The 18,223-nt window shown below is 39.8% G+C and overlaps 1 protein-coding gene across 5 annotated transcripts in view; it reads right to left on the reverse strand.

The window, feature by feature from the left end:
• csk (C-terminal Src kinase) overlaps window positions 1-18,223 on the reverse strand; it is a 133,460-nt gene that overhangs the window by 16,306 nt on the left and 98,931 nt on the right. For all 5 annotated transcript variants that reach the window (XM_041178471.1, XM_041178472.1, XM_041178470.1 and 2 more), the window contains 4 exons: window positions 5,026-5,119; window positions 4,645-4,710; window positions 3,032-3,131; window positions 1,939-2,029 (listed from right to left, as the gene is read on the reverse strand). In XM_041178471.1, the coding sequence (XP_041034405.1) occupies window positions 1,939-2,029; window positions 3,032-3,131; window positions 4,645-4,710; window positions 5,026-5,119 (351 nt within the window). The remainder of the gene's footprint in view (window positions 1-1,938; window positions 2,030-3,031; window positions 3,132-4,644; window positions 4,711-5,025; window positions 5,120-18,223) is intronic.

Below are 18,223 nucleotides of genomic sequence, written 5' to 3' on the forward strand. Positions count from 1 at the left end.
AAAGCACAACTGGAAGCTTGAACTTTCACCATTAGTGTCATCAGATGTTTAACGCTTAACTGGACGAGCAGTTTAACAGCTTATCCAAAGATAACACAATTCACAACTTGAAAGAGAAATAAGTGTAAGTGGTCTACATCCATGAAATTAACATGTCTTCTCTATGGATGTGGTGTATCTCTAGAATTGCATATTTCTTTTATTACATAATTCTCACCTAAAACTAATTAAGTTATAGTCATCAAGTCAAAAATAAAGCCCAGCTTTAGCATTAGTAATGAAGGTGAAACTGTCATCATGCACCACCATTACTCTTCTGGAACTGAAAACAACTTCCAGAGTCTGCACAAACGCAGATAAACGCAAAAATCCGGAAGCTGCTTCTCCACTGAGCGCACGACTAAAGTATCCTCAGATTGCAATCGATCAGGAACCACTGAACTGACAAGAACTTACTCTTTCACATGATTAGTGCTGCTGTGAAGGTCCTCGACAAGAGTTATACCTTGTCGAATGAGGTATAAATCGATATTTAGATGGCATACTAAGTCAATGATTAGTGATTAAAAAAACCTTCCTGGCCCTCAAAAGCTAATTTTATATTTTTCAAACTCTCCATTTTGATTTTAAAAAAATTTTCTTAAAAGTTTATCGTATGCCAGTTTCCACTTTAGTCCCATGTGTGTCCCCTTACCATCTATTTAATTAAAGAGAAGACAATTCTGTCCATTTCACTTCCTGGCTTGCTGTGAGAATACTTTAATGTGTTTGGCTCATAGACTGCTCGATACCATCGCTGTTTCATGACATCTGGAGATGATCTTGACTTGGTGTCAGATTCAAACAGAGGTCAGGAAAGGAGCAATCCAAGCCACAGAGAGGACCAGGTTTCTGAGGTCAGCAGTGAGCTTCATCACTCTGCTGTTCACCACAAAATCTGAGCCAATAATAAAACCAAGAAATGTAGAAGAACACAGCTTAAAAAACAAAACACTTTTGAATCAGAGTAACAGTTTTATTTTGGTTTGCAATTAAAAACCACAGGCTCAGTGTTCAAGATTTTAAAATTGGCAGATACCTATAAGCCATCTACGTTAACGGAATTAACCGCATTCCTTATACAATCTAAAAATCCACATTACTGAGCAGCTACATAAAGTACCATTGAGACAAAAGGTTACTCATTAACAACGGTATGCTCAAAATGGGTAGTATTTTGAGACATTGCATCACAAGATATTTCTGCATCATCCAAAAAGCGGAACCTCTATAAATATATATCCTTTAAGTTACTTCTCAAAACTTCTTAACAATTTTGCTCAAGAACTCAATCTAAGCAAAATTTAAACTTCCACTTATGTTCAGGGCAGAACAAAAAGAGAAAATAAAACTTGCATATAATTTGCTCCAATTCGAACAAGCAGCCACTCCTACATCATCTAGTTCTCCAAGTATTATTGTGCAACTTCAAGAAACCAACATATCCCGATTTTTTGCCATTTCAGGAATAATGTGAAAACTGAGTTAAATATAAAGTTGCAACATGCAAACAGACCATTCTGCCCAACTCTGTGATGGTTTCCACCCTCCACACAAATGAATTATTCTAAATCACTTCTACCCTCCCATTTTCTACAACCTTTCAACCCCATTTCCCTTCATCCACCTGCCCAATCTAACCTTGAATGTTGATATAGTTCCTACATCAGACACAAGCCCTGGAAGTGAATTACACATCCTCATTCATGGTATGGGTAAAGAAAACTTTAGCTCATGGTGTAGAGATGAACATTCAAAGCCTTCAACGTCAAAAGGTGTCCATGCAGTATTAAAGCATTCTAAGTTTACAAAATAAAAAAGGGCCCATGCATGCATTAGGAGCCCTGATCAGTTCCAGCTCTTCAGTCTTCATACAAGTGCTAGTAATTAAATACTTACTTTTGCCATGTATTCTGTTACAATGTATAGTGACCCGCCTTCTTCCACAATGACACCCAAAAGTTGAACTAAGTTTTTGTGACGGAGTTGTCTGTAACAAAGGAAATTTGTCATTTCACTGTTTGGCATAGCACCATAAGTTACAAATACTGATGAAGTTCAAGTAACACCAGTCAAGATTGTTTTTTTTAAAAGAACAAACTTGCATTGCCACAGAAAACCAAAACTTTGGCCTTTCAGCTTTGTTCTCAATGTCAGCGATGCTGAACAGGCTATCTTTATTAACTTCCCAAATGGCCAGAGTTGATGCTATTTGGATATTCTACACCAGCAGTCTTTGCAATTGGTTATGATTCGATAAACCAAAGGGAACTAAGAGTCAACTACCTTGTGTGGTATTGCAATCACGTATAGGCCAGACAGGTTAGGGATGGCAAGTTCTCTTCCCTGAAGGCCATTAGGGAACCTGTAAAAATCCAGTAACGCTCTTGCTTTTTTTTCCTACTGCCAGCTCACAAATTACTAAATTTGTTGAATTAATTTTTAGAACTTAACCTTCGATTTTCTCACTCAGTTCCACTACTACACTAGCATGCAAAGGTGGAGAACAAGGTTGCAATATAGGAAATATAATCTGGGATAAGCACATACGAATTAAGCCATTTTCCTCAAGAATTTGATCAATCCATACTTTAAACAAGTGCCGTACAATATAAAATGATATTTAGCAGTTTGCTTTAATTTTGTTGCTTTCCCAATAAGTTTATATTCGAGAGGTTTCTACATGAAGTTCCTTGGAATCAGAATAAATCATAAATATTGAACCAAGTGGTCAAAGTGAACTGGCAGAGGTAAAGATAACAGAAGAGTGAAAAAGGCTACATTGTTAAATGCAGCAGACATGTAAAGGAGAATTAAACCAGCTCCCCCAGCCCACCTTTTGCCATAATGATACATGACACCAGGCCAAAATCTACTTGTGCTCAGAAAGAGAACCCAATAGGGCTTTAATTTCTAATGCATTACACTAAGAACGACCATGTCAAGTTTTCTTTTGCATACAAGACACCACAGGTTTAATGCTAAAACTTACGTCATCACAGAGGCTTCGGCAATGAAGGCTTGTGCTGTTGCATCATGTTTAATGCATTTGACTGCTACTTTGTTGCCTCTATATTCACCCAACATCACATCTACAGAAAAACAAATAGCTGAGTCAATAGAGGTGGATTACACACACGAAAAGTTGAGAACATGTAAAACAGGAGTATTTTTTTTAAAAACTAGAAACTATAGTTAAATTTCAATCCCATATTGGAGATTAACACCACGGCTGAATAAAATAAGATAACCAGGAGAAAACACAATGGATAGTTAAGCCTGGCAACCCACTGCGGGATACTTAGAATCATACATTAATGAATCATTGATTACTTTCAGTCTACTTGAAATACCCTTTATGTGGGGTGGCAGAAACTCTTTCTCCACCCCTCCCCCCCCAAGTTGTTCAACTTTGTAAAGCTTTTGAGAAACTTTTTTTTCTGTCTTTGGCGCTGCATAGAGGCATTATGGCTGAGCTGGAGGATGAGGATGTCTGGGTGAATGGTCGACTCGCAAATTGTTTCGGTTCAGAGGGCAAGGTGGGAGAAGAGGAGAAGGAGCAAGGGAATTAATCAGATGCTGGCCAAGGAACAACTTTACACAAGGAGAATGGTGAAAATTCTGTTGCTGGAACTTGGCAAGAGTGGGAAGAGGAAATAAGGAAGCCATTCAGCCCATCATATCTGTCTTGGACCTCTAAAAGACACCCTAGTGTCACTCCCCTGACAGTTTCCCTGTGGCTCTGCAATTATTTCCTTTTCAGATAATGATCCAATTTAAGCTTTGAAAGCCTCAACTGACCTGTCTCCACCACACATCAGGCAGCGCATTCAGATCCTAACCACTCATTGCGCTAAAAGGTTTTTCCTCATGTCACCATTGCTTCTTCTCCTAGGCAGTGGTGATCCCAACCCAGGTGACCAAGACCTGACACCTGTAGCAGCATCAGCCTCGGTTCAGCATGCCTCTGAATCAGCTGGTCGAGAATTCAAACACCATTCCAGAGACTTGAACACATAATCGAGGCTGATGTGTCAGTGCAGTGCGGACAGGGGTGCTGCACTGTCAGGGGTGTTGTTGTTTCTATGAGGTGTTAAACAGAGGTTTCATCTGCCCTCTTGGGGTGGACATAAAAAAAAAAGCATGGCAGTACCTGCAGAAGTGCAAGGGATTTCTTCCAATATTCAGGCCAACATTTATTGCTCAAGCACAAAGCACATTATATGATCATTATCTCACTGGTTATAGGACCTTGATAGGCAAAAGTAGCAGGCTGTTATAATCTCCTTATATTAAATGACTTCATGAGGTTATACAACATAAGGGTTATTTCTATATTTGCTACACAAAAATTTGAATGCTTATCATTGATAAAATCTGAGAAGTGAGAGCAATTTCTACCTGATCACCCTCAACTAAATGGAAAAATGCATTTTTTTAAAATGAATCTATTGTTAGTATTTTACTAAACAAGTCAAATTTTTCCTTTTAAACTATAAAACAGCAGTTACCAACAAAACAAATATACAACATGGAAACATCTGAACCTGTTTACAGTGAACTTGAATCGGCTCCCCAACCCCAGCACATTAAGTTGCCACTTACCTCCAAATTCTCCTTTGCCTATTGTTTGTAACAATTTAAGCTCCCTCATGCTCAGTGCCCATCCACCTACAAAACAAAAAATAAAATTTACGTTGAAGAGCAATGCAATAAGAAACAGCCAAAAGTCATGGCTGGCTGGCCAGCCACCAATGAAAATTCACTTTCTGAAGGCTTTCAATGCACCTACAATATTGAAACCAGTTGATAGTTTTTAAATTAATAATCCAATTCAGGAGGAGAACAAGTGTTAACATCATACTGTCATACTAAAGTCTATTTCTTCAAACACTGAACACATTCAACTGTATTTTGAAAGGATGGGGGAAGGTAAGTGAGACTTCTAAAAAAATCATCTTTAGAGGTTTCAACTCTTCAACTCACTTCTAGAGAACTCATCCTGTGCAGCCACTGTCCCTTCCATATGTTTGGGAGTAATGAGACGTGTACACAGCCCATCAGCATCTGTGGTGTAATGCTAAACGTGGAGGGAAACAAACAATGCAAACAATTTATAACACATAAATAAAGACATTAATATATGCTGGTCACCTCGGGTTATGCCTCACCTGTAGCTAACCTGCTCAAAGTGCTGTACATCTCTTAAGCTAGCTGATACAAATCAGGCAACAACCCAGTGCAACTTCAGCAATTCTCACTCCCGTGGGGTAGCAGCTGTCCTCTACTTGGCCGCTCCCCACAGTACTGTTCGTTTAGCAATTGAGAGAGCAATGAAGCCTTTCCACCTTCCAGTTCTCCCTTTCCACCTCCCCATTCTCACCCCAAATCTGTTTTATTTTAGCCTAAATCGTAAGTGCTGGAAAAATTCAGCAGGTCTGGCAGCATCTGTGGAAAGAAAAAGAAAGTTAATGTTTTGAGTCCATACGATTTCTTCAGAGCTGAAATGTTAACTGTTTCTGTTTCTCTTTCCACAGATGCTGTCAGACCTGAGCTTTTCCAGGATTTTCTCTTTTTATTTCAGATTTATAGCATCTGGAGTATTTAGCTTTTATTCTATGATTTAGGCTAACACTCCACTGTCTTCTCCGTATAAAAATGCTCACTTCCATATAGGAAGGTGATGCATAAAAGCGGTAGCCAGTGGTGCCAATAGTAAATACCATTACCACCTATACAGAGAAGATTGAATTGCAATTCAAAAATACTGCAGCTGCCTTTAGTAAACAGCATAAAGCTTCATTTGGAAAAACGTGACAGCTAATCGGACAATCCCTCCCCTACTTCTAGGTTGTCTACAACCAGGGAATGATTGAATAAGTTAGCTGAATAATGTAAAAAAAAAGACACAAAGTAAATAGGGAGTGTGCAACTAAACAAAGAATGATGCAGAGTATTGCTAAAGTATATACCACATTCTAGTGGACTGGTACATCCTGCACTCAAATGGGATACTGCATGTAAAAACAGGACCTACTGGAGTTTTAATCAATCAAGCTAAATGCAAGGCATAAAACTGATTTTATATAAATGGAGCTTGGCAGCAGCAGTCAGGAGAGGTGATCATGCACACTACTGCTGTTTGAAGAAAAGGCTGCATCAACACTCGATGTTTAGACTGTCTGGTCAGCTCTTAACATATTTTGCCAGAACTCTGCGCATGCATCAAGGATTTGGAGAGCCTGAACTTTGCAATGCAAGCAGAAGTATAACCTTGCTGCAACACTTTAAAAAAAATTGCATGATTGCATTTTTAAATTGCCAAATGGGAGTACAGCTCTACAGTCCACTATAAAAGGCACCATCGGGGTTGAAAATAAATAGAGAGAAGAAAATACTCATCTTGCCATGACCTTAAAGGTTTGGTGAAAAGCTGTCAGCATAAGCCACAATATTTTTAGGGCTTGGTAACTTAGTAGTAACAGGTGGCACACCAGTCCTGCTCCCAGGGGCTGTTCCCTACATGGGTGGCCTGAGCATACTGAAGCAGCATATTCAGAACAACCAGCAGCCCACTCAACAGCATTGAACAGCAAAATGAATTTCCACACAAAAAGGAAACAAAATGAAAGAATTGGTGCTTGTTTAAAGTTATGCGCTAATAAAAAAATCACTTTACTCATATCATTTGCTAATTTACCCTGACTATTCATACGCAGGAAACCAATATATATTCATTTTTAAGACTATTGTAATCCCTTTGGGCCACATTAAATGAACCAGCTAATTTACCCTTTATCTTTCACAGTTTGAACTTATTAGCCCTCAAGGGATGCAATACTTAAGGTTTATTAGTGGATTAAGATTTTGTACATACTTTTCTTGTAATGCACCTGTTAGTTCTGCACAGAGCAATATTCTACCTGTGCAGTGTACCTGCATAGCTCAACACTCTTGGAACCTAATTTACCTTTTGTTATTTATTGTTTAATCTCCATTCCCCAACTATCATATAAATTCCACAAATATCTTTCAAATAATACAGCAATAGGATTTAGGGTCAGTTAATATCAGAAAGAGTAATTCGGTATGGCTGGATTGAGGATGCTGAATTGGATACCCAAAGTCATGAGTTTTAATAAAAAGTATATTTTCAGACTGGAAGTAACAAATAAGATTTCACCTGTACATCACTATAATATTTAAACCCATCATTAGGCCTTCAGCACAGGCAAACTGCTTATGCAAATGCAACAATCCTACTTAGAACAAAAACAGAATTACCTGGAAAAACTCAGCAGGTATGGCAGCATCGGCGGAGAAGAAAAGAGTTGACGTTTCAAGTCCTCATGACCCTTCGACAGAACTTGAGTTCGAGTCCAAGAAAGAGTTGAAATATAAGCTGGTTTAAGGTGTTGCGGTGGGGGGGGGGGGGGGGGGGGGGGGTGAAGGAGAGAGGGAGAGAGAGAGAGAGAGAGAGAGAGAGAGAAGTGTAGGGGGGTGGTGTGGTTGTAGGTAAAAGCAGTGATAGAAGCAGATCATCAAAAGATGTCATAAACAACAGGTCAAAAGAACACATAGGTGTTACAGTTGGTGATATTATCTAAACGAATGTGCTCGAAACGTCAACTCTTTTCTTCTCCGCCGATGCTGCCAGAACTGCTGAGTTTTTCCAGGTAATTCTGTTTTTGTTTTGGATTTCCAGCATCTGCAGTTTTTTAGTTTTAATCCTACTTAGAAATTGGTCAGTACATAGTCTAGAAAAGATAGAGGGAATTCTGCTTGGATTTGTCCTTACATCGCAAGTGTCTGTCACTAGCATTTCTGCTCATGGCATTTCTGAGACACAGATCACCAGATAAGGAATTACATTTCTCAAGGCACACAGCAACACATTAAGGAACACTAATCTTGCTTTCCAGTCTTAAACCATCTCCAGCCAATTGTGGGGGTTTGGAAGACCGGGGTGTGGCCGGGGGGGGGGGGGGGGGGGGGGGGGGGGGGGGAGAGAAGGCAGAAAGCAAACAACCATCAGCAATGGATCGGTAGAAATACTCGACCGGGTTACTTCCCGCACCCACTGGAAAAATGCCTGCTCAGTACTGCTCCACTGCAATGGAATGGAGATAAGAAACTCAAGACCATGCAAGTCCCAAAACTGCATCTATCAAGATGCATTAAGTAATGCCAGACCAAAAGTCCTCACCATGCACAACATTTTTAAGAAAAGATTGTAAGATTGAAAGATGCAGCAGTCAGATTGTAAAAGCCTGCAGTAGTGGCCTTTCACCTAGTATTAAACAGCAGATTGCTGGGTTAAAATCCTGGAACAGCTTATTTACTAGCACTGTACCTAAGTAGTCCAAGGCAGCTTGAACCAACTTATCAAGGCTAAGTAGGGATGGGCAATAAATGTTCACCTTGCCAGTGGGTCCACATTCCATGAATAAATAAAAGTAAACACAAGCACTTTGTTTTGCATTGCCTTTAAAATAGCAAAAGATTGTCGTTTGACTAAAATGATGCTTAAAAAAATACTATTCTAATAAACCCATTGCAAATGGCATTCCATCAAACAAGCCAAACTGGTACTAGGGTACAGCACTCTGTACAAAAACAAATATCATGTCATTACTATTTCTGTCTCTTTTTTGCAATGCTGCCTCATGCCCCAGGCTTGCTTGAATTGTCCAATTTATCTTCACCTTCTCTCCACCAAGGCCTCACTCATGTTTCACATTATCTCTGATTCATTGCATGTGCAATCCTTGGGTTCTCTCCTCCATATCCTGATCTTGACCACCATTATTTACCAGGCCTTGAACTTGCAACCACTAGCTTGATGAGGCAATTTGAAAATGTCAAGAAGTGAACTTGTATACACACAAGTCAAAATTGATATTCCCGCAGCTATTAGCTTGGACTGAAAATGTGTGTGATTGGTAACATTATTTATGGCGAAGTACAGTCTTTCCAAACACAGTCATGCCCTGATTTACAGGGTGACAATTGAGAAATCTAATACCCATGGTTTCTAAGTTACATCACTATAGTTAGTATGATTTCCGTCATGGACAAAAAAATGGTAAAATTCACAGAACCTTCTCAGTGCCTGTGCACTTGCAAAAGATTACAAATGATGTTCCAAATGTCAGATGTAGCTAAACATTGGTTGCACCAGAAATACATACCTCATGTACGCCAATGCTAACTACTTGGAGGGAAGGAGAAGATTAAAAGTCATCGTCATTAAAAGTCATTGATAGTACCAATCTTCCACACTGTGAAAGCAGGCTTACCAACTCTGATATTTTCAGAGGACGGTTGAAGAGACGTGTATTTCCATTGAAACTAGTTACACCTGTTTGCACTGTCGACATTAGCAAATGGGGCTAATATTTCACATTCTGTACAAAGATTAATCTTAATGCACACAAGACTGAAGAGACAAGACAAAAGGGCAGATCCATTTCAGTTGCTGTGCTAAATATTCAACTATTTCTATGACAGAGGTCAATGAGCATTCACACTACTACAGCTTTTGGAAGATAAGATCACTGTGGTAAGTGAAATTTTACATTTTTAGCAAACCACATCTATGCTTAGGTCCATACAGTGGACTAAAGTTCAAAGTGTCTTTGTGTATAGTCAGAGAACCATGAATAAAGAATGGTCTTTTATACCAAGGCAGAATCGTAGTTGGTGCTTTAAGAGGAAGACATCCTTTGTTACTTGAATAATCAGCTCTGAAAATTGCTGTCCTATCACTGGAAAAGGTGGAATTTTGGCACAGTGGATGGGGTAACAAAGCAGGAGGACAGAAATGTCACTTGGTGTGCAGAGAGAATGATTTAAAGGCAAAACTTCCTGTCCTGCACTTCATCTTGTTCCTGGTTCTGACTGAATGAGAGAACAGCTGCAAGTAGTTTCAAAGTGTGTCTGGAATTAATTTTATAACCAAGCTAACACTACTTCCAAGGGACCAGCTTCCAAGGGATATTAGTTGATCTCCTCTGGTACTGTGCATCGGTATCAAAAGTGTGTCACTTCAGGTCAAGCACAGTAAGAGATCAGAGATAACTGGGGTAGGGCGTACAGGTGTACTCAATGGTAATTGAGTCACCATTCTCAAGTTGTATGTTTTCCTTATTTTTGTATTATATCTTGATTTGATACTAAAACTGAAACAACAAAACTAAGTAGAGTTAGTTGGAGTCTCGGCATTCACCTGCAGGGGAAGCTGATAAGATAGGAGATGCAACACTGAGGTGTTATAGTGACAATACTGGGTAGTGGATTTACAATCGTACTCTAACAAGTTCACACAGGAAGTGCTATTGTAAATGTGCACCTTAAAATTTGCAACAGACATTTTCCACTTCATAATGTATGACGAAAATGTGGCAAAGGGCATAAAGTTTTGCCACCAGGGAGTGAGAACAAAGACAAGGTTCCTTAGGCGTACGCTTAACTGGGTGAAAATTCTGTTGTCATTGCAGCAGGGTCTCTACTCAGTTAGCATCTTGATTTGACCATTCTACCAGTGGTATGACCAATAGGTGAAATTTAAAGCTTCGTTGCAAGATAAATCCTAGAAGCATTTTCTCAACAAAAAATACAGTTGTTCATTTTTTTAAAAATTGTGGCTACTTAGCTTGAAAAGTTAAGTTTAAAATGGAACTGAAGTTCCAACAAACCCATTAATTTCCTTCAAAACTTTAAGCATGTGACGTTATAAATAATCTCCCAAAAAAGAAAACCATAAGTGCAATACGAACAGCCAAAGACAACAATTTATAATCCAAAAGCTACAGTGCTGTTCTCAATTTAGCCACTACTTCAACTACCAGTACACCTACAAATTTTGATCAGGTGCCTACAAGTCAGCAAGTTGCCACTGGCCTTGTTGCAATAATCCATCACATGCTGCTTGCCACAAAGACAATGCATCCCTGCAGTTTTATTTGCTGGCGTCCTGTTATCCCCAAGTGTACAACATGGCAACATAGAGGTTAATCTGACATAAACTGAAGCGTAGCCAGCATGAATCACAGAATCACAGAGTGCAGAAGAGGCCCTTCAGCCCATCGAGTCTGCACTGACATGTGAGAAACACCTGACCTACCTCCCTAATCCCATTTACCAGCACGTGGCCCATTGCCTTGCATGTTATGACATGCCAAGTGCTCATCCAGGTACTTTTTAAAAGACGTGAGGCAACCCATCTCCACCACCCTCCCAGGTAGCGCATTCCAGACCATCACCATCCTCTGGGTAAAAAAGTTTTTCCTCACATCCCCCCCTAAACCTCCTGCCCCTCACCTTGAACTTGTGTCCGCTCGTGACTGGCCCTTCAACTAAGGGGAACAGCTGCTCCCTAACCACCCTGCCCATGCCCTTCATAATCTTGTACACCTCGATCAGGTCTCCCCTCAGTCTTCTCTGCTCCAATGAAAACAACCCAAGTCTATCCAACCTCTCTTCATAACTTATATGTTTCATCCCAGGCAACATCCTGGTGAATCTCCTCTGCACCCCCTCCAGTGCAATCACATCCTTCCTATAATGTGGCGACCAGATATGCACACAGTACTCCAGCTGTGGCCTCACCAAAGTTCTATACAACTCCAACATGACCTCCCTACTTTTGTAATCTATGCCTCGACTGATAAAGGCAAGTGTCCCATATGCCTTTTTTATCTCCCCACTAACATGCTCTTCCGCCTTCAGAGATCTATGGACACACATGCCAAGGTATCTTTGTTCCTCAGAACTTCCTAGCGTCATGTCGCTCATTGAATACTGCCTTGTCAAATTACTTCTTCCAAAGTGTATCACCTCACACTTTTCAGGGTTAAATTCCATCTACCACTTATCTGCCCATTTGACCATCCCATCTATATCTTCCTGTAGCCCAAGACCCTTAACCTCACTGTTAACCACCCGACCAATCTTTGTGTCATCCCCAAACTCACTAATCCTACCCTCCATATAGTCATCTATGTCATTTATATAAATGACGAATAGTAGGAGACCCAGCACAGATCCTTGTGGTACGCCACTGGACACTGGCTTCCAGTCACTAAAGCATCCTTCTGTCATCACCCTCTGTCTCTTACAACTAAGCCAATTTTGAATCCATCTTATCAAATTATCCTGTATCCCATGTGCACTTGCCTTCTTTATAAGTCTCCCATGTGGGGCCTTGTCAAAGGCTTTGCTGAAATCCATATAAACTACATCAACTGTACTACCCTCATCTACACACCTGGTCACCTCCTCAAAAAATTCAGTCAAATTTGTTAGGCATGATGTCCCTCTGACAAAGCCAAGCTGACTATCCCTGATCAAACCTTGCCTCTCCTAGTGGAGATAGATTCTCTCCTTCAGAATTTTCTCCAAAAATTTCCCTATCACTGACGTGAGACTCACTGGTCTGTAGTTCCCTGGCTTATCTCTACAACACTTCTTAAATAGCAGAACCATATTAGCTGTTCTCCAGTGCTCTGGCACCTCCCCTGTGGCCAGAGAGGAATTAAAAATTTGGGCCAGAGTCCCTGCGATCTCCTCCCTTACCTCCCTCATCAGCCTGGGACACAAATCATCCGGACCTGGAGATTTGTCCACTTTTAAGCCTGCCAACACCTCCAATACCTTGTCACTCCCTATATCAATTTGCTCAAGAACCTTGCAGTCTCTCTTACTGAGTTCGATACTTTCATCCTCATTCTCTTGGGTGAAGACGGATGAGAAGTATTCGTTTAACACTCTACCGATGTCCTCTGGCTCCACCCATAGATTGCCCCTTTGGTTCCTACTCTTCCCCTGTTATCCTCTTCCCATTGACATACTTATAGAATATCTTAGGATTTTCCTTACTTTTACCAGAGATGTTAAGTATTTATATTTTCTGTACAACTGTTTCTCAAGCTGCAGTTGCTTATTTGCCCCATACACACGCTTCAGGCCCAGCTCTGCAATTGAGCACTACTACACAAGGATTTAGAGCGCAATTGCCCTATATTTGCTACTATTATTAAGCACTGCCTCAGCATTTAGATAAATGTTGAGATAATGGAAAATCCAAGGAGTTCAACTTTGAACTCACTGACTAATATCACAACAAAAAACACAACTTTTTGAAAGAAAAACTGCCATTCAATTCTCGTTTCACAAGAAAAATATTCTTACTATTTCCTTGAAATAGACAGACAACGTTCTGACTTAGCCATATATATTTACACCACCTGTTCTGCATTAATAAAAAAACTATACCCTTTTTTGTAAAGGCCTTATTTGATTCAATTGGCAGAGTAGAAATAATTCATCTTTAATAAAAATAATCAACATTTAGTTCCAGTTGTAAGTGCTAGTTAAATGCAGATGAAGAAAGCCTGGAGTTTCTACAAAAATAGAAGTATCCTAGGTGCTGGAAATCGCAAACAGAAAATGCTGGAAACACAAGTCTGGCAGCATGTGTATGGAAAAAAAGACATTTACACTTTACACATAGGGTAGAGTTTAATGCCCTCTCCCTTGGCGAGTTTGGCAGCAGGGGCATTTAATCAGGCAGCAAGTTGGCAAGTGAGGACCCCACCACCTTCCACCAATGCCCCAATTAAATCGGTGGCAGGAAGGCATGTGGATGGCCCTCCTGCCTTGCCGCCAATTGAGGCCATTAAGTGGGCATTAATTGCCCACGTAAGAGTCTCCACCAGCTGCCGTTGATATTCATCCATATAAATCATCAATGACATATTTAAATGGAGAAAGATTTTGCAAAACTGTGGCACAGGGCAACAGCATTGGGAAGGGGGAAGCACACACAGCTACCCACTGCCCTTGCTGTTGACCACACTCTCTCGCCCACTCCCCCATGACACCCACTCAGGGATCCATGCCTCCCACCATCATTCACCTGTACCGGGATCAATGGTGATCCTAGGCCTCAGATGTATATATCACTGGCAGCAGCCACCACCTCCCTGGCGGTACTGCCAATCGATGAGAGCTACTGGCATCTGATTGGCCTTGGTTTGGGGGGTGTCTTTGATCCCAGGGAAGGCCTGTCGCTGCCAAGTGCCTGACCAGCAATTAATTTGGCAAGCCTTCCCCAAAAAAGGCAATTGATGGGTGCTCGCTAGCTCTCCAGCCAACAGCCTAGACCCCCCTTTTCTACCATTAAATACGCCAATGTCCCTCAGCAGGCCAATTCTGATGCAGATATATGCCAGAAATTAACTTTCTTCCTTTCTTTGAAACTTCTGACTAGTTAAACTGTGAACACTTGAAGCCATATTTAAGCTTCATTATTTGCAATTCCACATTGATAGCTGAAGTGAATTAACATTCGGAAAGCACATTTCAAGTTATCAGTTCTACAAATCATTGCAGAACTTGCTTTCGCTGTACCCACCTAAATAACTGGGTGTTTTTCAATTACTGATCATCAGCATTTTGCATCTTTCACTGCAAAACAAGTGAAACATAGGCACAAGCAGAGCTTGTGACACAGAAATGAGTGCCAAATCACCTACCCTGTCTTGCACGTAAATTGATGCATCTGAAATTCTCAGTCCCCAAGTGGCAATAAACATAACAAATATGGAAACAGCTGCGTGACTTTTTATCTCTAGTTATCAAAAAATTCTGCTAATTTAGCAGCGTACAATGCCCAGTGTTATTTTAAAACTTGGAACACTTTTCCATCACTAGCAGGCTGCTCAATAGGATTCCACAAACTCCAGTGACAAATCCTTGTTTACATGTTTTTTTGAGTGGGAGAAATGCAGGAGGGTAAGGGCAGTGGTATGCTTTTGCACAGCCAATTACTGAGGGAGTGACACAGGGAGGGTGGGAGCAGATTATCTGGCTGCACCCTCAGCCCAGGTATAGTATTTCTTCTGCCGTGCCTTGAAAGAGGAGTGGAGAAATATTTTATTTAACAGAAAGCACTCTCTCCTCTTAACACTCCAAGAACAACATAACTAGTTCCGAGTCTGCAATCGGTCAGAGACATTTTTTAAGCTTAAGATAAATTTATTTAAATAATCTTTTTTACAACACAACAGAACCAATCAGAAAGACTATTATTTTGCAGAAATTACTTGTTAGTGAATCAGGTGTAAACAAGCTCCACTCAGCGCAGAGCTCCTGGTCTACAAGCAGTGAGAACTATCAATGTGAGACAAAAGTCTGTGTTTAAAAATCAAAAATCAGTTAGCAGCTGATTCTTAGTTACATATCCAAAAATCCTTCTATCCAGAATGAGTAAAACAGCTTTCAGAACTGGTAAATGAAAAAAATATGGCATTATCTCTAACCTGGTGACAAGAGAATTTGAGTTACACTGGCATTTGCAATCTAGTATTTCTTCCATTGAACCATAAGCGGTTGTGGATCCACAAGCACCACATTCAATATGCTATAACTATGTGGAAAAGGCATTTAAATTTACTATAGCTGTCATAGGTTATTAGCTTCTTTTCACAACTGACAACTTTCAGTCATCAGCACACTAAGTCAACACTAATTCCTCAACCAAAAATTGGACAGAAACTTTGAAGCAACCAAAAAGAACATGCTCTTGGGGCTGTCACTCCACACAACATGGTTCACAGCTGTCATGACTCAGCCTGAGAAAAGCAGTTGGCATCCTTCAAATAATTTTGCATAATGCGAAGGGTCACAAATCAATCTCAAGTTATAGCTGTACAGTGCACTATTCTGGGGACCAATTTACTGATTGATGCTCTTCCTAGGCCATTAAAAAAAAATATACACAAGAACACATCATGAACTACATTGTAGTTTTGTGACTACAGACAGCTTCAGTGAAAATATAATCACATTTCCCCTAATCTGTTCAACTTTCTTTAAAAATTAATCATTGCAGTGCAAGAAGGAACTGAGTTAAAAACCTAAAGCAATTTTCACCATAGCCACACCAATCCACTTGTCGCCTTAAACTGAATGTTTAGTAAAGGCACACACATCTCCAAAATAGTGCTCTTCCAGCTTTGTGCAGAAGCTGCCAACCTGCTGAACCAGAGGTAATTACTATAAGAAAGAAACTATTTTACAAGGAAAGTTGATGCTAGCTGCTGAGTAACTGGTTTACATGAAGTTTTGTTCCTGTAAGAACTAAATGATAGAAAGTGTTTACCAGTCCAGGTTACCTATTTAGAAGCCTAAAGCTCAGGAAAAATGAACAAAGCAACACTTCTTTTCAGTGATAATAAAATCTGTGATGATTTGACTTTCACCAATACTTCCCCAAAATGGAATTTGAGTGTTTTAAATAAAAATGGCACATGCCATATCATGACTTACAATGGGCCAAACTAGATGAACTGCAAATGTCAAAGCATGGTGTTCGTGATATTGTATCCATGCATGGGGAAATGTAAGTGAAGTGCAAGGGATTTTAAAATCAAGGTACATGCAGTTTTCACGGAAGTTAACAAGACTGAAGGCATTTAACAAAATTCACCCAAAATTATCTAACTTTCCACAAGCCCAGCAATTTAAACATAGTTAAAATTAAATTTCCTGCTAACAGCAGATGATAGCTCATATGACCACGGTTCCTCACTGAACAAGTTCAGTGAATGCACCCAATCAATAGCACTAAAGCAATTAGCCAGAAAATCGCACCTCAGTGAGGGTATAAGCCTGATATTAGTGTAAACAGATAAACCTTTTCAATTTACTATAGGCTTTTAAAAGTTCGAAGCCGAGATATATGAGTTTAGTGGCACCAATAAAGGGCAAATTAGCCTGATTTATCTTGAGCTAAGATGTCAAACACAGATGCTAAGCTTCACTACAACCTGTGTCGCTCTCTAGCTATAGCAGTCAAACTTTGCATCAAAAAGGATCTGGGAGGTGTGGGGGATGGCTCAGTTTCTATCAGTCTCTTGTTTGAGAAAGCACGATGACACTAATTCCTTTCATAGTCTTGTAAATGATTCTGGGTATGAGGAAACAGAGGCTACCTCTTTCCGCAGTGCAGGTCTTCAAGAGTTAAGGCTGACTGATCATGGCTCTTGCAAAAGAATCTTGCTAACCTTTCAGTTAGGTTTTTATTTATTTATTCATGGGACCTAGGTGCCATTGGCAAAGCTACCAAATACTGTGCATCCCTAAACACCCTTATACCATTGCAGCCTGTATGAAGTTACACCCTTGGTGTTGCTGGGAGGAAGCTCCAAGATTCTGACCCAACAAGAATGTAGGAACAGTGATAAAGTTTCAAGTCAGGATAATATGCAAATTGGGGAGAATCTTGCAGTTTCAGGAACTTGGCCTTTTTCTTCCACGTCAACAGTCAACAACCTTTTTTTTTACCCAACAGCCTTTTAAAAAAAAATTGCCCAAAATAAAAACTATTGGGAACTACAAGGTGAAAATTTGACATTTATAAACTTGGCAAATTGCTATATGCCTCTGGTAGAATACATAAATTGCATATATAGTTAATATAATTAAACAAGTTGAATGTATCAATAGAAAAAAGTTTGAAATTAAAATAGGTCCAACTCCAAATTATGTTTGACATTTAAAACTATAATTTTGTCAATAACCATCTTTAAAACAAACTTTAGCTTAAATTGCGTAGAATTACACTTTTCAGCTATTGATCATGATTGAAAAAGCCTCTAATAACATATTCAGAATAAATTATTTCAGCTACATTAATGGTTGCAACCATAAAACTTGTTGCTCAAATCAAAAGGCACTATTTAAATCACTCAAACACATTTAATTAGAGCACAGTGATGTTTTCCTTTAAAACAATCATTCAAATCTGTGAAGTCCAGCATAATGACAAGCCTTTTATCCCAACAATAAAAACATACTTCATTATCTTCTTGACTTAATTTTTTTTAAAAAATCATCTTTTTTCAATGTTAATGCAATCCAACTGGAACAGGTTGGGAGCCACAAATGAGATGCAGCTCCGGAGCTACAAGCTGCAGACCTCTGTTCTAGGTGATAGAGCTCCATCAACAAGCAGCAATTCTCTTGGGAGATTTGGAACAAAACTCCAGATAGATTGGAATTCATCCCTGAGCAAAGTGGCCCAATTTTGAGTGAAGCAGTAATGCACAATTGGTTGAATGACTATTCATTTGTATGTGGTCACTGAATAAAAGAACAGAAAATTTCCCCAAACTTCAAA

The sequence above is a fragment of the Carcharodon carcharias genome, chromosome 32 (genome assembly GCF_017639515.1).
Source record: "Carcharodon carcharias isolate sCarCar2 chromosome 32, sCarCar2.pri, whole genome shotgun sequence".
In the NCBI taxonomy this organism is placed as follows: domain Eukaryota; kingdom Metazoa; phylum Chordata; class Chondrichthyes; order Lamniformes; family Lamnidae; genus Carcharodon; species Carcharodon carcharias.